This window comes from Ranitomeya variabilis, chromosome 3, assembly GCF_051348905.1.
Source record: "Ranitomeya variabilis isolate aRanVar5 chromosome 3, aRanVar5.hap1, whole genome shotgun sequence".
In the NCBI taxonomy this organism is placed as follows: Eukaryota; Metazoa; Chordata; class Amphibia; order Anura; family Dendrobatidae; genus Ranitomeya; species Ranitomeya variabilis.
Genome location: NC_135234.1, coordinates 655002933 through 655028385, shown reverse-complemented (window position 1 = coordinate 655028385; position 25453 = coordinate 655002933). Strand labels below are relative to the sequence as shown.

Below are 25453 nucleotides of genomic sequence, written 5' to 3'. Positions count from 1 at the left end.
GTGCAATGCTTCTATTGTGCTCCATACATGAGTATAGCATTCTAAATAATATTTTTTCACTAGCTAAATATGAAACACACTTTGTCATGTTGTTGGGTTGAAATGAAGCTGTAGAGGCCTGAACCAGGGGCCACAAAAAATGATTGTGTTCCTAACGTCAAACAGTAGGGGACTTGACTTTAAAATAGTTTGTAGTATCTAGTGTGTTATAGAGGCCTGATCCATGGGCCACCAAAAATTCTTGTGTTTCTAACACAAGAATGTAGGGGACATCTGACTTTCAAATTGTTTATAGCACATCTTCTTTGTCATACAGGCCTCATCCACACTCAAACAATTCTTTCTTCTGTGAATAACACGATACAGCATACCATATTTCACCTTGGAATTTACTGTAGCTGAAATTCAGCTGTTTGCAGAGTTTAAAATCTAATAATGCTGCTAATGCGGTGCTCCTACCACACTATCTGAGCAACATGACTGGAAAAAGCGAGGCCGTGGTGGAAGGGGAATTAGGCTTTGTGTTCATGGTGTACATGGGGTAGGTGGTAATGTTTGTGAAAGCACTAGTGAACCAACGTCACATCCTATGCAAAGACATCTGACAACTTCTGTTACTGGATGGGCTACTCCACTACTTTTCTTTGGCAGATGCACAGCGGTACGCCTTGTTGAAGAGGCCCATAAAGAGCATGTGCTTGAGTGGAGCGCATCTTCAAGTGGCCTCTCCTCCTCTTCCTCCACCTCAACATCACACCCAGTGCAGTTCACAGAGGTGGCACCCAAATTCCCCTTGCTTCCCCCCGCATCCCAACTGTACAACTAACTGTACGGAACCACAGATGGGCAAGGCTGAAGAGCTGTTCAAACATTCAATGCCATGGTCATCAGAAGTGTACTCAAAACTCGAAATCTTCACAGAGTCAAGAGGAAGAAATCTGCACCGATGCCCTCAATTTTTTTTAGCTTGTATCCAGGGCAGGACAAAGTAGGGTCCAAACAGTATCTTGTCCCTCGTCATCAGATGTTAACAACAAGGGGGGAGGTGATCCTGATGAGACTTAGATATCTGAGGCCCACACAGACTGTACTGTGCTGTCAGGGCAGGAAGAGGAGGAAGGTGACTCCAAGGGTGAGGAATATGATAACACAGAGGATGATGATGATGCTGAGGTGTTTGATCCCAGTTGGTGTGAACATAGAGGCACACAGCTGAGTAGGTCATCTGAGGAGGAAGACGAGGAGGTTACGTTGCACCATACATCGCAGACACGTAGTGATGCAGCCACGTCAAGCATTGCATCCTCAGCCACAACTGTGGCTGTGACCAGCAGCATCCACGGGGCTCGCAGGGGTGGCAAGGATTACCTAGCCTGGGCCTTTTTTTAACACTGCAAAGGATGAGCCAACTCACTCAACCTGCCAAGTTTGCAAAAAAGGTAAAAAGTACAATAATTTGACTACTACATGTATGAACCTTCACATGCGCAATCAACATGCGTTAAAAATGTGGACCTCAACAACCATCAGCTTCCCCCATCAATCGCATCTGCTGCTTCTTCCTCCTCCTCCTCCGTTACCGTGGCAACTATTGAGATGGAGATCTTCGACCGCAGAACCTTGGGTTCTTTACCTGCTTCAGTCAGGCTGACCGAGAGCCCACCATCATCTGTAACAGAAGCAGACATGCCTACTCTTTTTGACCGATCACAGAGAACGAGCACACCACAAATTTCTCAAACCACCATAACATCTCTGCCTGCACCTCTCTCATGGTCCAGCAGTTTGTCTGGTTTGCCATACTTCGCCCTCTCTCAGCACTGCAGCCAGCCCACGGTTCCACAGTTGTGGTCACGTAAAAGATTGTTTCCTCCTACGCATGACAAAGCTAAGAGTCACTCCGCCATCTCCAATCTGTTGGCCACGGAAATGCTGCCTTTCTGCCTGGTAGATACAGATGGTTTCCGAAAGGTGATGGGCGTCACAGTCCCCTTGTACCAATTGCCCAGTCGCCATTACTTTTCTAAGAAAGCTGTGCCTGCGCTACACCAGCATGTCGCAGACAACATCACCCATTCCTTGACAAAATTTCTGTCTGCCAGGGTGCATTTCACCACACAGACACTTGGACGAGTAAGCATGGCCAAGGGCATAACATCACACTGACTGGGCACTAGGGGACTCTGGTGGCTGTGGGAGCAGGCACTGCTCCACAAGTCTTGGAATCCCATAGGCTTGCAGGACAAACTTCTACATTTAGCACTTCCTCCACTACTTCTGCCTCTTCCTCTATCTCCTCTAGTGCCTCCACCTGTACCCTCAACCTCTGCCTTAATGAGACACGTTACAACAGTGCAGAACGAGTCCCCACCACCTCTGTACTGCACAGCCAGGGCTCACTGCAATCAGGTAGTATTAAAATTAATATGCCTTGGAGATTGCAGTCATACAGCTGAAGAGTTGTGAACAGCTCTCCAGGCTGAGTTTGATCAATGGCTGTCTCCGCTGAACCTGCATCCAGGGAAGGCTGTGTCCGATAACTGTGCGAACCTGGTGGCGGCCCTAAGACAAGGCAAGCTCACACATGTGCCTTGCATGGCTCATGTCCTCAACCTGGTGGTACAGCATTTTCTCTGCCTCTATCCTGGCCTGGGTGAGCCGCTACAGAAAGCACTTAAGCTGTGTGCTCATTTCCGCCATTTGCACCCCCCAGGTAAACGACTTGCATCGATACAGAGGTCTTTGTCCTTTTTATTTTTATTTATTTGGTTTTTTTTTAAAAAAAAGGAGTTACTGATTAGCACGAAGTTCAATAATCACTTTTTTACCCCCCTTATTCATTTATATATGACTGATGCTATGGTCATCTTTATTCATGCATGAATACGTGTACAGTAATTTTATTCATAGATTCGTACATGCACTTATTGACCTTTCTTATACACCATTGGGATGTTTCTGTTCACAGCTATACATGCCTTCTTGCATGATATTTTATTATTTTTATAATTTAATACATCAACATTTATATGCATATTCATTCATTGTTCAGCTATTATTCTTGTTTGTGCCCTTTTACCTTTCCTTTCACAAATTTAATCCTGCTAATTTTTCACTTTCCCTCTCACTTTTTCACAGGTTTTCATTCCTGATTATTTTCATATGCACTTTTTCCTCTCCACCACTGGGTGTCACTATATGACTAAATACAAGGTATGTGCACTGCTCACTCCATTTCTTTTCTTTATATCATCCTGCTCTCTCATGTGCCTCATTGCTCTTTGTTTACTTACCATTTGATATCTCCCTTGCGGTGTGTGCTCCCTCCAGCCGTCGCTACACCGCTGCCGTAGATCTGTGACGTCGGACGCCGGGTCCCCGGCTTCTGCCATGCCGCTGGAAGCGCCGCAGATAACAGCACATATGGCCCAGGGTATAAAAACCTGCCGATTTACCCCATGACACCACGCCCCCCTGAAGAAGCACATGGCGAAATGCGCGTTGGGGTTCTTTTCCCTCATCCTACAACAGCTTGGTTTCTTTGAGTCTCCTTATGTCTAATTAGCCCCTCCCCGGTTTTTACAAGTCAGGGTCTCTTGCCATCCACTATGGATTGATATATGGCTTTATAGTTGCACTTTATAGATGGGAGCATTGATTAATCAATGTATTTATATCTGTATCATACAGTTTTATATATGCCTTGTAGGTCTGATGATCACGTATAATTATGCACTATGCACTTTATATAATTTGATACTGTTAAAGATTAATAGGCTTGATTGTAATTTATTTGATCAATGCACAATTTCCTTACTTTAATTATAATACCCTTTTTCATATATACCCTCTGACTTTGTAGATATTTATAGACTTGTGCAACAATCTTGCTGGACCTGGCACTTTTGTGTCGCCACCCTTCGAAAAAATTAAAAATTAAAAATTTTAATTTGTATTTTTTGCCTTTTTATCCTTGAATTTGGTAAATTCAAAAAAGTTCATTTTATTCTCATTAATGTACACTCTGCACCCCATCTTGACTAAAAAAAACTCCAGAAATGTAGGAATTTTTGCACATTTATTAAAAAAGAAAAACTGAAATTTCACATGGTCATAAGTAGGGTTGAGCGACCTTTAGTTTTTTAGGGTCGAGTCGGGTTTTGTGAAACCCGACTGTCTTACAAGTCGAGTCGAGTGAAATCGGCCGACCACCGTGAAAAGTCGGGTTTAGGCCGAAACACGAAACCCAATGAAGGAATTTTAATTTTTTTTTTTTTTTTTTCTCTCTCTCTCTCTCTCTCTCCCCTCCGTCCCAGCACAGAAAATTTCGTATTGCACATTCCAAATCCCTACTGCGCACAAGCGATAACATGACGATAGGCGTTCACTCCCCTAAGACCTATGTCATCACTCTGCCCGCGCTCATTCATTGGCTGAAAAAAATGCCGCTAAACGCGTCATACGAAACGCGACTTTGGCACCAAGATCGCGTACCGCATGGCCGACCCCGCACAGGGATCGGGTCGGGTTTCATGAGACGCCGACTTTGCCAAAAGTCAGCGACTTATGAAAATGCACGACCCGTTTCGCTCAACCCTAGTCATAAGTATTCAGACCCTTTGCTCAGTATTGAGGAGAAGCACCTTTTGAGCTAGTACAGTCATGAGTCTTCTTGTGAATGATGCAACAAGTTTTTCACACCTAGATTTGGGGATCCTCTGCCATTCTTCCTTGCAGATCCTCTCCAGTTCCATCAGGTTGGATGGTGAACGCTGGTGGAAAGCCATTTTCAGGTCTCTCCAGAGATGCTCAATTATGTTAAGGTCAGGGCTCTGGCTGGGCCAGTCAAGAATGGTCACAGAGTTGTTCTGAAGCCACTCCTTTGTTATTTTAGCTCTGTGCTTAGGGTCATTGTCTTGCTGGAAGGTGAACCTTCGGCTAAGTTGGAGGTCCAGAGCACTTTGGAAGAGGTTTTCATCCAGGATATCTCTGTACTTGGCCGCATTCATGTTTCCTTCAATGGCATACAGTCAGCCTGTCCCTGCAGCTGAAAAACACCCCCATAGCATGATGCTGCAACCACCATGTTTCACTGTTGGGATTGTATTGGGCAGGTGATGAGCAGTGCCTGGCTTTCTCCACACATACCACTTAGAATTATCACCAAAAAGGTCTATCCTTGTCTCATCAGACCAGGGAATCTTATTTCTCAAAGTATGAGAGCCATTCATGTGTTTTTTTAGCAAACTCTATTCGGTCTTTCATAAGTCTTGCACTGAGGAGAGACTTCCATTGGGCCACTCTGCCATAAAGGCCCTACTGATGGAGGGCTGCAGTGATAGTTGACTTTGTTGAACTTTCTCCTATCTACCTACTGCATCTCTGGAGCTCAGCCACAGTGATCTTGGGGTTCTTCTTTACCTCGCTCACCAAGGCTCTTCTCCCACGATTGCTCAGTTTGGCTGGACGGCCACGTCTAGGAAGCCTTCTGGTGATCCCAAACTTCTTCCATTTAAGGACTATGGAGGCAACTGTGCTCTTAGGAACCTCTAGTACTGCAGAAATTCTGTTGTAACCTTGGCTCGATCTGTGCCCTGCCACAATTCTGTCTCTGAGCTCCTTGGCCAGTTCCTTTGACCTCATGATTCTCATTTGGTCAGTCATGCACTGTGAGCTGTGAGGTCTTAGGGTACCGTCACACAGTGCCATTTTCATCGCTACGACGGCACGATTCGTGACGTTGCAGCGTCGTATGATTATCGCTCCAGCGTCGTAGACTGCGGTCACACATTGCAATACATGGCGCTGGAGCGATAATTTCATGACGTATTTGCGATGTAGAAGCCGTTGGTTACTGTGTGCACATCGTATACAACCTGTGTCACACGATGCAATCATGCCGCCACAGCGGGACACTAGACGACGAAAGAAAGTTTCAAACGATCTGCTACGACGTACGATTCTCAGCGGGGTTCCGGATCGCAGTAGCGTGTCAGACACTACGATATCGTAACGATATCGCTAGAACGTCACGAATCGTGCCGTCGTAGCGATGAAAATGGCACTGTGTGACGGTACCCTTATACAGGCAGGTGTGTGCTTTTACAAATCAAGTCCTATCAGTTTAATTAAACACAGCTGGGCTCCAATGAAGGAGTAGAACCATCTCAAGGAGGATCACAAGGAAATGGACAGCAGATGGAGTGCAGAGTGTACATTAATGAGAAAAGAAATGAACTTTACCAAATAGCTGCAATGAAACAAAGAGTGAAAAATTCTAAGGGATCTGAATACTTTCCGTACCCACTGTATGTAATAAGTTTGCAGTGGTTAGCACTGCAGCCTTGCAGCGCTGGAGTCCTGGGTTCAAATCCCCCTCAAGGACGACATCTGCAAGGAGTTTGTATGTTCTCCCCGTGTTTGCATGGGTTTCCTCCGGGTACTCCGGTTTCCTCCCACATTCCAAAGACATACTGATAGGGAATTTAGATTGTGAGCCCCATTGGGGACAGTGGTGATAATGTGTGTAAACTGTAAAGCGCTGCGGAATATGTTAGCGCTATATAAAAATAAAGATTATTATTATTGCTATGAACAATTTTCAATATTGCTCGACTATCCATTCGTTATTTGGTTATCCATGCCAGTTAACTGGTTGATATGCGATGTGCCGACATGGTGGAATTCCACTCTGCACGACACTGTCATCAGCAATCAGCATCACTATTCCGGTCATCTATATACTGGAGCAGACTTTGGATAGCCTGCAGGAGGAGATGGTGGTCCCAGAAGAAGAGGAGAAAGCAGAGGAGGCTGCGGAAGGGATAACATTGTCTCTAAGCTCAAGACTGTAGTCATACAGGCAGGTGCAAAGGGAGGGTGGTTTACTGAGATCAAGGGTGGCTGGTTATAACAGAAACTGTTATGGAAGGTGCAAGATCTGAGGAACAAATGGAGGAGGAAGAGTTGATGGGCGAGCAAATGTCAGATGAAGAGCATAATCCTCCCCACTCTGTTGTATGTGGTTGGTGGGAGGGGACGGAGGAAACAAGCCTCATTATTACCCAGCCACCAACACAGCATGGGCTTGGACCTCATGGTAGAGCCCGACATATGAGTGCCTTCTTGCTGCACTATCTGCAACATGATCCCCGTATAATTATGATTAGGAATACCGCTGACTACTGTGTTGCCAGTCTGTTATATCCACGTTATAAAACGTTTTGCCATATGCTTTCCACCCTAGAAAGGGACCCGCAAATACTGGAGTATCAAAACACGCTTTTACATAATCGTATCACCTTTCCGACGGTTCCCTGAAAAATGCACACAGGAAAATTGCACACAGGAAAATTGCCCACATGAAAAATGCACACAGGAAAAATGCCCACAGGAAAATTCCCCACACGGAAAATTCCCCACACGGAAAATTCCCCACATGGAAAATTCCCCACATGGAAAATTCCCCACACGGAAAATTCCCCACATGGAAAATTGTCAATTACAGCATCACAAAAGTTTCAGATCTATGATATTTCAGGTGCAAGGTGAGGATGTTCACATAATATGTGATCAACTTGTGATTTACAGTTGACCTAGTGCAAAACTGCAAAAATGATGATCTGTGATTTGCAGCAGTCTGTCATTCTCAGCACTAGATAGATCTAGTCTGCTCTCATCTTTCACTGATTCTGCCTTACTCCTCCCATTCCTTTCCGTGTGGGGAATTTTCCGTGTGGGGAATTTTCCTGTGTGCATTTTTCCTGTGTGCATTTTTCATGTGGGCAATTTTCCTGTGTGCAATTTTCCTGTGTGCATTTTTCTGGTCACCCTTTCCGACATGGGGTGAATTTTTATGCCGATGTTGGACTCCCTTCCTTTGATGTGGGCTCCGGCGATGAGCCCACATCTTTTCATTCACATTTCAGCTGTTTTAAACAACTGACATATGCCCGGAATAGCCGCGGATGGAATCGCAATCCACCCGTGGCTATTAACCCGTTAAATACCATTTAACAAGCATTTAAAAACAAGGCAATTTAATCCCTTTCTGACCTCGGACGGGATAGTACGTCCGAGGTCAGAAGCCCCGCTTTGATGCGGGCTCCGGCGGTGAGCCCGCATCAAAGCCGGGACATGTCAGCTGTTTTGAACAGCTGACATGTGCCCGTAATAGGCGTGGGCAGAATCGCGATCCGCTCGAGCCTATTAACTAGTTAAATGCCGCTGTCAAACGCAGACAGTGGCATTTAACCGGCGCTTACGGCCGGGCGGCCGGATATGAGCGCATCGCCGACCCCCGTCACAAGGTCGGAGGTCGGCGATGCATCTACATTGTAACCATAGAGGTCCTTGAGACCTCTATGGTTACTGATCCACGGTAGCTGTGAGCGCCACCTGTTGTGGATTCTGTTTGTGGGCTCCCTCTGGTGGTTATTGCTGGTACTGGGTGACTTTGGTGGGTTGCGGCCTTTGGTTTCCACCTGTCCATCAGAGGCTGGGTGTTTCCTATTTTACCTGGCCTTTCTGTCATTCCCTTGCCGGCTATCAATGTATTCAGATGTGCTCTGTTTGGTTCCTGCCTACCTGCTCCCAGATCTTTCAGGATAAGCTAAGTGCTGATTTTCAGTTGTTGGTTTTTTTGTCCAGCTTGCTTATTATATCTCTATGCTAGCTGGTAGCTCTAGTGGACTGAGGTTCTCCCCATGTGCCATGAGTTGGCACATGGGTTCTTGTAATCTCAGGATGGTTTTTTGATTAGGGTTTTTTGCTGACCGCTCAGACTTGTATCATTCTGCTTTCTAGTTTACAGCGGGCCTCAATTTGCTGAACCTATATATATCATCTCTATGTGTGTGCCTTCCTCTCATTTCACCGTCAATACATGTGGGGGGCAACTATACCTTTTGGGGTTCATTCCTCTGGAGGCAAGTGAGGTCTTTATTTTCTCTGCAGTACTAGTTAGCTCTTAGGCTGGTGCGTGGCGTCTAGAACCAACGTAGGCACGCTCCCTGGCTATCTCTAGTTGCGTTTGTCAGGCGTAGGGCAGCGGTCAGCCCAGGTTCCATCACCCTAGAGCTCGTCCAATATTTTGTATTACTTTGCTTGTCCCTTGCTATCCCTAGCCATTGGGATTCATGACAGTATAGCCGGCCCACAAAGTGTTAATTGTTTGGGCTGAAGCAGGAGAAAAAGAAGTGTTTAAGGGAAATTTTTTTTTTTTTTTTTTCCTTCAGAGTTTTGCTGCCTAGCCCTTAATTGCTGTCTAGCTGCTTCTTACCTCCTCTTAACCCTTGAATGGCTCTGATATTAGCTGTTTAACATGGATGTCCAGAGTTTGGCTTCCAGCCTGAGTAATCTCGCGGCAAAAGTTCAAAACATACAGGATTTTGTTGTTCACACTCCCATGTCTGAACCTAGAATTCCTATTCCAGAGTTCTTTTCTGGAGATAGATCTACCTTCCTGAATTTCAGGAACAATTGTAAATTGTTTCTTTCTTTAAAATCTCGCTCCTCTGGAGACCCTGCTCAACAGGTCAAGATTGTAATATCTTTCCTGCGAGGCGACCCTCAGAATTGGGCATTTGCATTGGCACCAGGGGATCCTGCATTGCTCAATGTGGATGCGTTTTTTCTGGCATTGGGATTGCTCTATGAGGAACCCAACCTGGAGATTCAGGCTGAAAAGGCTTTATTAGCCCTCTCTCAGGGGTATGATGAAGCGGAAATATATTGTCAAAAATTTCGGAAATGGTCGGTGCTTACTCAGTGGAATGAGTGCGCCCTGGCTGCAAACTTCAGAAATGGTCTTTCCGAGGCCATTAAGGATATTATGGTGGGGTTCCCTACGCCTACAGGTCTGAATGAGTCGATGGCTATGGCCATTCAGATTGATCGGCGTTTACGGGAGCGCAAACCCGTGCACCAGTTGGCGGTGTCTTTTGAACAGGCACCTGAGACTATGCAATGTGATAGAATTCAGTCCAGAAGTGAACGGCAAAATTATAGGCGGAAAAATGGATTGTGTTTTTATTGTGGTGATTCAGCTCATGTTATATCAGCATGCTCTAAACGCACAAAAAGGGTTGATAAATCTTTTGCCATTGGTACTCTGCAGCCTAAGTTCATTTTGTCTGTGACTCTGATTTTTTCACTGTCTTCCATTTCCGTCGATGCCTATGTGGATTCGGGCGCTGCCCTGAGTCTTATGGATTGGTCATTTGCTAAACGCTGCGGTTTTAGTCTGGAACCTCTGGAAGTTCCTATTCCTCTGAAGGGAATTGACTCTACACCATTGGCTATGAATAAACCGCAGTATTGGACACAAGTGACCATGCGCATGACTCCCGTTCATCAGGAGGTGATTCGCTTCCTTGTACTGTATAATTTACATGATGTACTAGTGCTTGGTCTGCCATGGTTACAAACTCATAATCCTGTCCTGGACTGGAAAACAATGTCTGTGTTAAGCTGGGGATGTCAGGGGGTTCATGATTATGCACCTCCGATTTCAATCGCTTCATCTACTCCTTCTGAGATCCCTGCGTTTTTGTCTGACTATAGGGATGTTTTTGAGGAGCCTAAGCTCAATTCGCTCCCTCCGCAGAGAGATTGTGACTGTGCTATAGAATTGATTCCTGGCAGTAAGTTCCCTAAGGGTCGTTTATTTAATCTGTCACTGCCAGAGCATACTGCTATGCGGAATTATATTAAGGAGTCCTTGGAAAAGGGACATATTCGTCCATCTTCGTCCCCTCTGGGAGCAGGTTTTTTTTTCGTGGCAAAAAAAAGATGGTTCCCTGAGGCCTTGTATAGATTATCGCCTTCTGAATAAGATTACAGTCAAGTATCAGTATCCATTGCCATTATTGACTGATTTGTTTGCTCGCATTAAGGGGGCTAGGTGGTTCACTAAGATAGATCTTCGCGGTGCGTATAATCTGGTGCGGATAAAACAGGGTGATGAGTGGAAAACCGCATTTAATACGCCTGAGGGCCATTTTGAGTATTTGGTAATGCCTTTTGGACTCTCCAATGCTCCGTCAGTCTTTCAGTCCTTTATGCACAATATTTTCCGTGAATATCTGGATAAGTTTATGATTGTGTATTTGGATGATATTTTGGTGTTTTCTGATGACTGGGAGTCTCATGTTCTACAGGTCAGGAAGGTGTTTCAGGTTCTGCGGGCCAATTCTCTGTTTGTGAAGGGCTCAAAGTGTCTCTTCGGAGTCCAGAAGATTTCTTTTTTGGGGTACATTTTTTCTCCTTCTACTATTGAGATGGATCCCGTCAAGGTTCAGGCGATTTGTGACTGGACACAACCTACATCTGTTAAGAGCCTTCAGAAGTTCTTGGGGTTTGCTAATTTTTATCGTCGGTTCATTGCTAATTTTTCCAGTATTGTTAAACCTTTGACTGATTTGACTAAAAAGGGTGCTGATGTTGCTGATTGGTCTCCTGCGGCCGTGGAGGCCTTTCAGGAACTTAAGCGCCGGTTTTCTTCTGCTCCTGTGTTGTGTCAACCAGATGTTTCACTTCCTTTTCAGGTTGAGGTTGATGTTTCCGAGATTGGAGCGGGGGCGGTTTTGTCACAGAGAAGTTCTAATGGCTCGGTGATGAAGCCATGTGCATTCTTCTCTAGAAAATTCTCGCCCGCCGAGCGCAATTATGATGTGGGTAATCGGGAGCTTTTGGCCATGAAATGGGCATTTGAGGAGTGGCGTCATTGGCTTGAGGGTGCTAAACATCGTGTGGTGGTCTTGACTGATCACAAGAATCTCATTTACCTTGAGTCTGCCAGGCGTTTGAATCCTAGACAGGCTTGTTGGTCGTTGTTTTTTTCTCGTTTCAATTTCGTGGTTTCATACCTGCCAGGTTCAAAGAATGTGAAGGCAGATGCTCTTTCCAGGAGTTTTGTGCCTGACTCTCCTGGAGACTCTGGGCCTACTGGTATCCTTAGGGATGGGGTAATATTGTCCGCCGTATCCCCAGACTTGCGACCTGCATTGCAGGAGTTTCAGGTGGATAAACCGGATCGTTGTCCACCAGAAAGACTGTTTGTTCCGGATGATTGGACCAGTAGAGTCATCTCCGAGGTCCATTCTTCTGTGTTGGCTGGTCATCCTGGAATATTTGGTACTAGAGACTTGGTGGCCAGGTCTTTTTGGTGGCCTTCCTTGTCTAGGGATGTGCGTACCTTTGTGCAGTCTTGTGAAGTGTGTGCTCGAGCTAAGCCTTGCTGTTCTCGGGCCAGTGGGTTGTTGTTATCCTTGCCCATCCCGAAGAGGCCTTGGACGCACATTTCCATGGATTTTATTTCTGATCTCCCGGTTTCACAGAAAATGTCCGTTATCTGGGTTGTGTGTGACCGCTTTTCTAAGATGGTTCATTTGGTGCCCTTGCCTAAGTTGCCTTCCTCCTCTGAGTTGGTCCCTTTATTTTTTCAGAACGTGGTTCGTTTGCATGGGATTCCGGAGAATATCGTTTCTGACAGGGGATCCCAGTTTGTGTCTAGATTTTGGCGGACGTTTTGTGCCAAGATGGGCATTGATTTGTCTTTCTCGTCTGCATTCCATCCTCAGACAAATGGCCAGACGGAGCGAACTAATCAGACCTTGGAAACTTATTTGAGGTGTTTTGTTTCTGCTGATCAAGATGACTGGGTTGCTTTTTTGCCACTGGCCGAATTTGCTCTTAATAATCGGGCTAGTTCTGCCACGTTGGTCTCTCCTTTTTTTTGTAATTCGGGGTTTCATCCTCGTTTTTCCTCTGGTCAGGTGGAGTCTTCGGATTGTCCTGGAGTGGACGTGGTGGTGGACAGGCTGCATCAGATTTGGAACCAGGTGGTGGACAATTTGAAGTTATCTCAGGAGAAGACTCAGCAGTTTGCTAATCGCCGTCGCCGCGTGGGTCCCCGACTTCTTGTTGGGGATTTGGTGTGGTTGTCTTCTCGTTTTGTCCCTATGAAGGTCTCTTCTCCTAAGTTCAAGCCTCGGTTCATCGGTCCTTATAGGATCTTGGAGATTCTTAACCCTGTATCTTTTCGTTTGGATCTCCCAGCATCGTTTGCTATTCATAATGTGTTCCATCGGTCGTTGTTGCGGAGGTATGAGGTGCCCGTTGTTCCTTCGGTTGAGCCTCCTGCTCCGGTGCTGGTGGAGGGAGAATTGGAGTATGTTGTTGAGAAGATCTTGGATTCTCGTGTTTCCAGACGCAAACTCCAGTATTTGGTTAAGTGGAAGGGTTATGGTCAGGAGGATAATTCCTGGGTGGTCGCCTCCGATGTTCATGCTACTGATTTGGTCCGCGCCTTCCATAGAGCTCACCCTGATCGCCCTGGGGGTTCTCGTGAGGGTTCGGTGACCCCTCCTCAAGGGGGGGGTACTGTTGTGGATTCTGTTTGTGGGCTCCCTCTGGTGGTTATTGCTGGTACTGGGTGACTTTGGTGGGTTGCGGCCTTTGGTTTCCACCTGTCCATCAGAGGCTGGGTGTTTCCTATTTTACCTGGCCTTTCTGTCATTCCCTTGCCGGCTATCAATGTATTCAGATGTGCTCTGTTTGGTTCCTGCCTACCTGCTCCCAGATCTTTCAGGATAAGCTAAGTGCTGATTTTCAGTTGTTGTTTTTTTTGTCCAGCTTGCTTATTATGTCTCTATGCTAGCTGGTAGCTCTAGTGGACTGAGGTTCTCCCCATGTGCCATGAGTTGGCACATGGGTTCTTGTAATCTCAGGATGGTTTTTTGATTAGGGTTTTTTGCTGACCGCTCAGACCCCTTTTGTATCGTTCTGCTTTCTAGTTTACAGCGGGCCTCAATTTGCTGAACCTATATATATCATCTCTATGTGTGTGCCTTCCTCTCATTTCACCGTCAATACATGTGGGGGGCAACTATACCTTTTGGGGTTCATTCCTCTGGAGGCAAGTGAGGTCTTTATTTTCTCTGCAGTACTAGTTAGCTCTTAGGCTGGTGCGTGGCGTCTAGAACCAACGTAGGCACGCTCCCTGGCTATCTCTAGTTGCGTTTGTCAGGCGTAGGGCAGCGGTCAGCCCAGGTTCCATCACCCTAGAGCCCGTCCGATATTTTGTATTACTTTGCTTGTCCCTTGCTATCCCTAGCCATTGGGATTCATGACAGCCACCCTGTGGTCGGCGCTCACAGCACACCTGCATTTCTGCTACATAGCAGCGAACATCAGATCGCTGCTATGTAGCAGAGCCGATCGCGTTGTGCCAGCTTCTAGCCTCCCATGGAGGCTATTGAAGCATGGCAAAAGTAAAAAAAAGTTTAAAAAAATGTGAAAAAAATAAAAAAAATATAAAAGTTTGAATCACCCCCCTTTCGCACCAATCAAAATAAATCAATTAAAAAAATCAAACCTACACATATTTGGTATCGCCGCGTTCATAATCGCCCGATCTATCAATACAAAAAAAGCATTAACCTGATCGCTAAACGGCGTAGCGAGAAAAAAATTTGAAACGCCAGAATTACGTTTTTTTGGTCGCCACAACATTGCATTAAAATGCAATAACGGGAGATCAAAAGAACGTATCTGCACCAAAATGGTATCATTAAAAACGCCAGCTCGGCACGCAAAAAATAAGCCCTCAACCGACCCCAGATCATGAAAAATGGAGACGCTACGAGTATCGGAAAATGGCGCAATTTTATTTTTTTTTAGCAAAGTTTGGAATTTTTTTTCACCACTTAGATAAAAAATAACCTAGTCATGTTAGGTTTCTATGAACTCGTAATGACCTGGAGAATCATAATGGCAGGTCAGTTTTAGCATTTATTGAACCTAGCAAAAACCAATGATATCGTTCAAAAGTACAACTCGTCCTGCAAAAAATAAGCCCTCACATGGCCATATTGACAGAAAAATAAAAAAGTTATGGCTCTGGGAAGGAGGGGAGCGAAAAACGAACACGGAAAAATGGAAAATCCCAAGGTCATGAAGGGGTTAACAAGGCATTTGACAAGCGTTTCCGGCAATTGTGCTGGAAATTCGCCCACGGGTGACCCGCGTCACGTGACTGCGGGTCATCAGTCTGTTGGCATGACAACCTGAGGTCTCCTGGAGACCACCCAGTGGTCATCGCTCGTAGCAAGTGAGTTATTCTGCTTTATAGAGGTGATCTGATCATCGCCTCTATGTAGCACAACCGATCAAGTTATGGCAGCTTCTAGACTCCCATGGAGACTATTGAAACATGCCAAAAATAAAAAAAAGTTTTTAAAAATATATAAAAAAAATATAAAAGTTCAAATCACCCCCCTTTTGCCCTATTCAAAATAAAACAATAAAAAAAAAATCAAACATACACATATTTGATATAGCCACATTCAGAATTTCCCGATCTATCAAAAAAAAGGATTAGCCTGATTGCTAAATGGCATAGCGAGAAAAAAAGTCAAAACGTCAGAATAAGGCTACTTTCACACTAGTGTTAACTGCAATACGTCGCAATGTGTCGTTTTGCCGAAAAAACGCATCCTGTAAAAGTGCTTGCAGGATGCGTTTTTTCTGCATTGACTAACATTAGCGACGCATTGCGACGCATTGCCACACGTCGCAACCGTCGTGAGACAGTTGCGCCGTGTTGTGGCGGACCGCCGGGAGCAAAAAACGTTACATGTAACGTTTTTTGCTCCCGACGGTCCGCTTTTTCCGACCGCGCATGTGCGGCCGGAACTCCGCCCCCACCTCCCCGCACCTCCCAATGGGGCAGCAGATGCGCTGGAAAAATGCATCCGCTGCCCCCGTTGTGCGGCGGAGACAACGCTAGCGTCGGTAACCTCGGCCCGACGCACTGCGACGGGCCGGGCCCGACGCTAGTGTGAAAGTAGCCTTACTTGTTTTTGTTGCTGCGACATTGCATTAAAATGCAATAACGGGTGATCAAAAGAAATGGTATCATTAAAAATGTCAGCTTGGCACACAAAAAATAAGCCCTCACCTAACCAGAGATCTCGAAAAATGGAGATGCTATGGGTATCAGAACATGGCGCTTTTTTTTTTTCACCAGTTAGATAAAAAAGAACCTAGACTTGTTAGGCGTCTATGAACTCATAATGACATGTAGAATCATAATGGCAGGTCAGTTTTAGAATTTAATGAACCTAGTAAAAAAAACGAACAAAAAACAAGTGTGTGATAGCACTTTTTTTGCAATTTCACCGCACTTGGAATTTTTTTGCCTGTTTTCTAGTACGCTACATGGTAAAATCAATGGTGTCGTTCAAAAGTACAACTCGTCTCACAAAAAACAAGCCCTCACATGGCCATATTGACGGAAAAATAAATAGTTATGGCTCTGGGAAGAAGGGGATTGAAAAACGAAAACACAAAACCAAAAAAAGCTCCGGGGGTTAAGGGGTTAAGAGAGCTTTTCCCCAAGACAGCAGTGAATGGCTAAATGGCGCCGCTGGCTGTCCCCTGAAAGTATTGACCGCCTTTCATCAAAATGAATATAAGTCATGGATCTTCAAGGACTTTTGCTCCCCAATCGCACACTGTACAGACTAGGTGATATTACATTTTTTATTGTGATGCATTAATGTCACATAACTGCACTCTGTGATATCTTGAGTGTGGCTTCTGTGCCTGCTGTGGCTGCTGCTGAAGTGAAATAAATTAACTTTTTGATGATATTCTAACTTTGTGAGATGCACCTGTATATACCGTGACTGACCTTTAGCTTATTTTGTTTGTGGGCTACCTTGTCGTGCACATTGGAGGAAGTGTATATGGGCTTGTTTCCACTTGCGAGAAACACGTCCGTGTCTCGCATGTAGAAACCAAGCTGTGGCGCCGGCACTCCAGAGCGGAGCATGCGGTCGCATAGGAACACATGGAGCTGCACGCTCCGCTCCAATATGCTGGCGCCAGAGCTTGGTTTCCACATGCGAGACACGGACGTGTTTCTCGCAAGTGGAAACAAGCCCTTAGTCCTAACATGTCATGCAAGATTAGGTAATTCTGCGGGGAAGCAATGGAAAGACTGCAGCACTATAGAGCTGTTGCAGTTCTCAGTGCAGTGTATCAGCTGCGTGTGAATCCAGCATTACCGCTAATTGAATCAAACATACAACCTGGAACTTTTTAATTAATGATAATGTTATAAGATTACCTGGCTGGTGAGTATGGGGAAGCCTCTCCATTAGATAAAGGTCATCAATTTTTTTCCAAGAGTAAATTGCTAATGGTTCCCCAGTTCTGGAACTGATAGTGATGTTTTGTAGAAGAACGAATATGGAGAAGAAGCCAACCATTATGCCAAGGGTGAAGGCTAGCCATGAAGTTTTGCCGGAAAAAAGCATCATTGCTGTAATTAAAAACGTGCATTAAATAACTGATTATATCAATTGCCTCATTGAAAGTTGCTTGTAAAAAATGCACTACTGCAGATCAGGTTTATGCTTCCCAATTTCTTAGTACAAGTCTTTCCAGGATTTTTAAACAAAGTATTACAGATCTAAGGTATGTGCTTTTTCAGCTGAGACTTCCCAGGAAACTACCTGAAAAAGCACTAAAGAAATGCTAAAAATAATGAACAGATGCAATGCAATATCAAAATTACTAGCTCATCATGTTCAGTGTTTTTGAGCTTCTTTTAAAGGGAATCTGTCTTATTAAATAACTCCAGCTATTGGATTAATCTGCAGGTTAATAGTGTTTAGGCACTATACTGCACATGCACTGAGAGTCCTGCTGCCCGGAGAAAATTAACTTTATCACCCCTGGTAGAATCACAGAGGCAATGCTGGCATGGCTTCAGTCACTGCTCTGTGTATAAGGAGCGGCGGCTGTAGCAGCATTCCCAGCACTGACTGACAGCCGGCCATAATGATAAGCTGCTATCAGTCAGTACAGCGGGCTGCAGTCTTCTGCTGGAAAAACTGCCTTTACATGAAATCTGACTGTTCTCTTACAGAAATAGTGCAACACTTGTCCACAGCTCTGTGTCTGCTATTGCTCCATTTAAGTAAATAACACTAAACTGCAATACCTTATACAACCTGTGGGCAGCTGTGGCATTGTTTTTGGTAAACACCAGTCATATATTTTTAATCCTGTACAGTGGTGTGTTTCACCACCAGCCCCAAGCACAACATGCTCTGGACATGGAATTTTTTTGTTTCCCTCCATGTTTTACGGTAGGACTTAAAAAACATTTGATGTAGTGTTTTAAATCATTTTGATATACAGAATTGCAGCAGTTTTAAAATGCTTTCATCATAATTATTTTAGGGAACATTTCTAGAAACTCATTACATGGAAGCACCAGGGTTGCCTCATTTTCCTTATGTTTGTAATAGAAGGTAAGTGAATAAGTAAAAACCATTGTGAAAGCTAGGTAATAATAATATGTGAAGAACATTGTACATCATTATCTTATCTTCTCATATGTTAGAGCAAACAGGTACCTATAACATGTGCTACCCAGACTATCTTCAAACTCTAATTGTTAATACTTGATTTATATATGTGACGCCCCAGGGTCCTGGTCGTCACAGTGGCATTGCTTTCCTCATGGGGAGAGTGATGTCACGCTTGGAAGCGATGAAGGATAACTCTCACCAGGTAACACAAACATGCAACATGTTCACACTCCAGGCCACAAGAGGGAGCTTTTGATCCTTTTTCTAGGTGACTCCCCTGCATATAGAGATATATTGTGGTTTGGAGGGAAAGTTAGTCAGTTAGTGCCAGAGAGCAGACTGGAGCAGTCTGAGGCAGGAAGAATGTATGACGAGCCGTGCAACCACGAGAAACTGCTGCAGCTCCTGGACAGAGAAAATCCCGAAAGCCAGATTGTAGTGAGCATGTGGAAGAGCGAAGCACAGGAGAAGGAACACCAGTGGAGCAGAGCAGTGAATTAGCTACCTCCCTGGATGGCGCAGATTACAGGTAGTCAGAACACTGAGGTTGTGAGGGACTCTAAGACTGACAGCAGAAACCGGCAGGACAGTTGGATTACACATCACTTGTCCGCCCTAACACCCAGGAGACACAGTGACACATAGTGTCCGGGTCGTGATATAGACCCTGTAAAAAGGCTCGAGTCACCTACCATACGAGTTTATGTCCCACCTTTATGGAGGACAGAGAGAACTGTGAGGACCTTATCAGAAGCCATAGGCAGTAAGGGACTACAATACCACCGTGCTAGGAGGAAGGCTTTTAACTCCACCTGGTAAAGGGGACTCTGAATTCGCTTCCAAGCCGGCCGGACCCTGCCTGTCCTGTGATCTGGTACTCTGGAATGTGGCTGCCTGAAGTCTTCAGTAAACCAGGTAAAGAGACTGCAAACCTGTGTCCTCGTTCTTCACTGCACCATTTTCCATCTACACACTTGGAGCCCTGGGGATATACTTCACCTGTGGCAAGTTATACCATCTAGCTACATAACATCACCCCAGAGGACCCCGCAAAATAGGGTGGCACATGTTAAGGAGCGGAAGCTCCTAAACCCTTCATCCAATTTTAATGTGGATACCCTCAAATGAAAGCTGAAAGTCTGAACTTCAACTGCATCTGAATTGTTTTGTTTAAAATTCATTGTGGTAATGTCTATAACCAAAATTAGAAAAAGGTTGTCTCTGTCCAAATATATATGGACCTAACTGTATATACAGTATATATAATATACACTGTATATATACTGTATATATATCTATATACATACACACACACTTTTTTTATTATTATTTCAGAGAGTGATTCTACATTTTTGCTATAATCATCAAATTCTGTCGCAAAAAGAAAAGGTCCTATTCCAGTCTCTATAGATCAGTTTGCTGCCATTGTGCCCGACACTCAACATTTTAGAAAATATAAATACTGTAGTCAGTAGTGTCAATAGTCATTGTCTCCAATAGGCGGTATCAGTCAAAAGCAAGGTGAAAAATTAGTACATTAGCTGAGCCTTCAACAAACGTTGAAATTGCAACACCAAGAAGGAAAAATTGTGAAATTATGGAAATTACAGGACGGATAGTCATGTTAATGAGATGAAAATGATGAGGAAATGTAATCAAAATGATCAGAACATCTCTATTAATTTAGTATCAAATAATAGTGCCACACTCAGAATTACATGCACATACAAACGTTGGCATACTATCAATGCTATTGGTGCAAACTGTGCAGATGTAGTACAGGGGGCCCACTTCTACCTCCAAAACAGGTGGAATTGTGTATAATGATGAGCTATTGGACTGCAAATGGCCCATATACTGTTCTTGCAGAAGGGCCCTCTTATGTCTATGTCCGCAACAGTTATGAGGTTATTCATGGATATCTGAGGAATGTTCTGCCACACTGAAGGCACTTAGGTACATAAATCATCAAGATCCGCTGCTGGCAGCTACCTTTGCAATTGTCGACAAATGATATCCCAAATGTGCTCTATGGGAAACAAGTCAAGAGACGCTACAGGCATGGTAGCATTTATAAACACGGTCTTCAATTATTATATGAGAATATATCCTCAAATTACATAGAAAGTAACACCTCCCCCAAAGAAATATAATATAGGGAAAAAAGAGGGTCCATTCAAACAGAACTAAAATCATCAATATTTATTCAAATTATTAAAACAGTTTAAAAATTCAAGCAGAACTAACATATAGTGGCACACACAAATCAAAAAGGATATTAATTCAAGTATTGTATATAATCAATCCCAAGTGGACTTTGGCTCATAGGGTTTCATGAAATATGTCACTCAGAACAGTCCTCTTTTATAGCTGCCAGGATACCGCCCACCATTACCATATTAAATGCAACGTGCAAACAAATAGTAGGGCTTTCCTATTCCTGACCTTACATAAAGCCGGCGAGATTTTACCCTCGACAGATGGAACAAGAGTGATCAATATAATACTTATACTCACATAGAGTGCCTGAGAGCCAAGTAAATGGAGGTATCAAGATGTGAGTGCCACCACCCCATGGCATGGTAGCATGATTAAGCCACCCAGGCTGCTCACTGTAGAACAAGAACCGTGCAACCTGACATTGTACGTATAACAGTATGTTTCAAAATGTCTAAGAGTTATAAGTTTTCCTGTCTCTACCAATAAAAACTAGTTCACAAAAGAATTAAAATATGCAGATACATGTTGTTAAACTACTGCATATAGAAGTAAATGGACTTATATGCTGAAAAACAAACAGCCGCAGTTTTGCACAGGGGCAAAACTAAGGAGACCGGTGGGGCATTTGCCCCCAATACAATCAGCAGGGGGCTGTAGTCCTCTGCCATGGGGAGAGATTAGCACCTTGTCTCATGCAGAGATCTGAGCTATTCCTACTTTTTAGTGTTAAGGTACCTTCACACGAAACGACATCGCTAGCGATCCGTGACGTTGCAGCGTCCTCGCTAGCGATATCGTTTCGTTTGACACGCAGCAGCGATCAGGATCCTGCTGTGATATCGCTGGTCGCTGAATAAAGTCCAGAACTTTATTTGGTCGTCCGATCGCTGTGTATCGTTGTGTTTGAAAGCAAAAGCAACGATACCAGCGATGTTTTACACTGGTAACCAGGGTAAATATCGGGTTACTAAGCGCAGGGCCCTCTTAGTAACCCGATGTTTACCCTGGTTACCAGCGTAAAAGTAAAAAAAACAAACAGTACATACTCACATGCGTCCCCCGGCGTCTGCTTCCTGACACTGACTGAGCGCCGGCCCTAAAGTGAAAGTGAAAGCACCGCGGTGACGTCACTGCTGTGCTGTTAGGGCCGGAGCTCAGTCAGTGTCAGGAAGCAGACACCGGGGGACGCATGTGAGTATGTACTGTTTGTTTTTTTTACTTTTACGCTGGTAACCAGGGTAAACATCGGGTTACTAAGCGCGGCCCTGCGCTTAGCAACCCGATGTTTACCCTGGTTACCTGGGGACTTCGGCATCGTTGGTCGCTGGAGAGCGGTCTGTGTGACAGCTCTCCAGCGATCAAACAGCGACGCTGCAGCGATCGGCATCGTTGTCGCTATCGCTGCAGCGTCGCTTCGTGTGAAGGTACCTTTAAGGGCACAGATGAAGCAGAATATAATGATGGAAAAGGGAGCCGACATATACTTCACCACTGGAGGAAAGCAGTGGGAAGGTAAGAGTTGAAGCTGAAGATACAAGCTAGCTTTATTGAGGAGAAAATAGTGTGAGGGTACAGTATGGGGGGGAAATTTTGAAGTGGGGGCACCCTGTACAGACTGGACAGTATAGGGGGACACAGTGTGAAGGGACAATATGAAAAGGGAGTCCAGTATGGAAAGAGAGCAGCATAGGGCGGACAATGAAGATAGCAACAGTGTGGCAGTTATCTACTATATAATTGTCTAAGGGTACTTCCGTCTGTCTGTCCTTCTGTCTGTCTTTCTGTCACCGTTATTCGTTCACTGATTGGTCTCGGCAGCTGCCTGTCATGGCTGCCGCGACGAATCAGCGACGCGCACAGTCCGGAAGAAAATGGCCGCTCCTTACTCCCCGCACTCACTGCCCGGCGCCCGCATACATCCCTCCGCTCACCGCTCACACAGGGTTAATGCCGGCGGTAACGGACCGCGTTATGCCGCGGGTAACGCACTCCATTACTGCCGCTATTAACCCTGTGTCACCAAGATTTTTACTATTGAGGCTGCCTATGCAGCGCCAATAGTAAAAACATCTAATGTTAAAAATAATAAAAAAAATTTAAAAATCGATATATACTCACCGTCCGTCGGCCCAGGCCTTTCCCGGTCGCGACGCTCAGCTGTCCGCTCCATGCTGCGATCTCGCGAGATGATGACGTAGCGGTCTCGCGAGACCGCTACGTCATCATCTCGCGACACCGCAATGCACTCTTGGGACCGGAGCGCACCAGCAGCGACGGTAACCGCTTCGCCGGAAGGTGAGTATATACTGTAACTCTTTTTTATTTTATTTTTTTTTTTTAACAGGCATATGATGCCCTTTTTAAGCTGTGACATACGTGGATGGGCAATATACTACATAGCTGGGCAATGTACTATGTGGCTCTGCTGTATACTACGTCCCTGGGCAATATACTACGTCACTGGGCAATATACTATGTGGCTCTGCTGTATACTACGTCCCTGGGCAATATACTACGTCACTGGGCAATATACTATGTGGCTCTGCTGTATATTACGTCCCTGGACAATATACTATGTGGCTCTGCTGTATACTATGTCCCTGGGCAATATACTATGTGGCTCTGCTGTATACTATGTCCCTGGGCAATATACTATGTGGCTCTGCTGTATACTATGTCCCTGGGCAATATACTATGTGGCTCTGCTGTATACTATGTCCCTGGGCAATATACTATGTGGCTCTGCTGTATACTACGTCCCTGGGCAATACACTACGTCACTGGGCAATATACTGTGTGGCTCTACTGTATACTACGTCACTGGGCAATATACTATGTGGCTCTGTGCTGTATACTACGTGGCTGGGCAATATACTACATCCCTGGGCAATATACTACATCCCTGGGCAATATACTACGTGGCTGGGCAATATACTACGTGGCTGGGCAATATAATACGTGGTTGGGCAATATACTATGTGGCTGGGCAATATACTATGTGGCTGGGCAATATACTACGTGGGCTGGGCAATATACTACGTGGACATACATATTCTAGAATACCCGATGCGTTAGAATCGGGCAACCATCTAGTAGTTCATAAGAGTGGATGATGTGGAAGCAATATTCTATAGTAGAGGACAGTGTGGGGTACATATTTTGAACAGGAAGGGGGCAATCATTCAGAGATACAGCATAGAGCAGATATTTTTATTCAGGGACATTATAATGACACTGCAATTTTCAAGCGCACCATGTCGGGATGTGCTGCAAAAAAGATGAAAGTTTGCATTGACGAGCTGTGGATGTGAACAGTGATCATGGCGTTTGGACAAGATAGAGAGGAAAAGAAAGATGACTCCAATAAGAGAAGATGATCCCTATAAGATACCTGGATGTAAATGTTTATTTGTGATACTGACTATATCTCATTAGTACTGGTTACTGTATAGTCCGCAGTCTGATGATGGCTGCTAACATCAACTCCCAGTATGTTCTTTCCATTGTTAAGTGCATATTGGAAGTTGTAAGTTCATGCCATAAGAATGTATATAGTGCTGTATTGGCATCGTAATTGATCATTGTACTATGATTGACAATGTATTCATGTACTAATGGTGGTTCCAGTAATGTACTAATGTACTCGTTGTGGTTCTAGTGATATATTCTTCTACTGGTGGTGTGTCTTTGTGTGACGTATTCATGTATCCATGGTGGTTCTGGTGATATCTCATACATAAACACTGTGCAATAGGGAAAGGGAATGGGTGCTAAGCTACAGCTCTCAACATTCTTGCAGTCTGTGACCTATGAGAAAGCGATAGGTAATGTTATATAATAGAAACAAAACCAGAGTAGCAATAGACCACAGAAAAAGTGTTAAAAACTGAACATGAATTATTTTTATTTATACAAAATCAATAAAACATCATACAAATATGTTACAAAGTAATCAGACAGGTAGCAAGGAGGAATATCCAGAGCAAGCAGCGAGAAACCACCGTAAACTTTAGACAGAGCAAGACGGCACCCAGTAAAAATAAATGTCAAAGGTACCCGCTAGTTAAATCTGCCTCAATCTAAGAAAAGGTGCATGTGCAGCTGTGCAAAATTGTATAAAGTGCCACAAACAGATGCATCACCATGTGGGTGCTATACGTATCTGCATAATAGTGCTATAAAGCCTCTAACACATCAGAGGTACAGGCTGTCACTTACCCATGTCAACATAAAGTGGTGTGTTCCACTGATCCCCAACGCGCGTTTCGCACGGCTTTCTCAATGCTGTTCCCCCATTGAATTTAATAGCTCAATGGGCTGAAATTAGGAAAATGTGTGCTTATTTGCCGTAAGCTGCACGAATGGTCCGTGTGGTGTCCGAGTTTCTCGCATCCATAGGCTTGCATTAGCAAGTTTTGGACGATATATTCATACAATCACAGCATGCTGCGTTTTACACGCACGTAGAATATACCCGACAAAAAGTACGGTGATGTGAGCTGCCCCATAGATTAATATTGGTCTAAGTTCTATGTGATGTTTTCTCACATAACACTCGTCCGTATTCTTCGCTAGTGTAACCCCGGCCTTATTCTCGAGTGGTAGGCTTTGTACAGTTTAAAAACTGAGGTGACAAGTTTGTGGTCATTTTGAAATCTCCATTACTATTGTATAAATACCACATGTAGTTTTTAGCATCAAGGCGAATTTGAAAAAAAAAAAAAAAACAATAGTAAAGAGTAGATGTCCTTACAAGGCTGTCCATCAACATTCTGAACTGTATAGATTTGTAAAAAAATATATAGCTGACATAGATGACATATACAGAAATAGTTGCATACATCACC

The 25453-nt window shown here is 44.5% G+C and overlaps 1 protein-coding gene across 1 annotated transcript in view; it reads right to left on the bottom strand.

Annotated features, from left to right (window-relative positions):
• The window catches only part of LOC143816857 (glycoprotein-N-acetylgalactosamine 3-beta-galactosyltransferase 1-like), a 61250-nt gene that overhangs the window by 14046 nt on the left and 21751 nt on the right, over positions 1-25453 (bottom strand). Inside the window, 1 exon segment of the mRNA XM_077297777.1 lies at positions 17135-17329. Within this exon segment, the coding sequence (XP_077153892.1) occupies positions 17135-17327 (193 nt within the window). The 5' untranslated portion in view covers positions 17328-17329.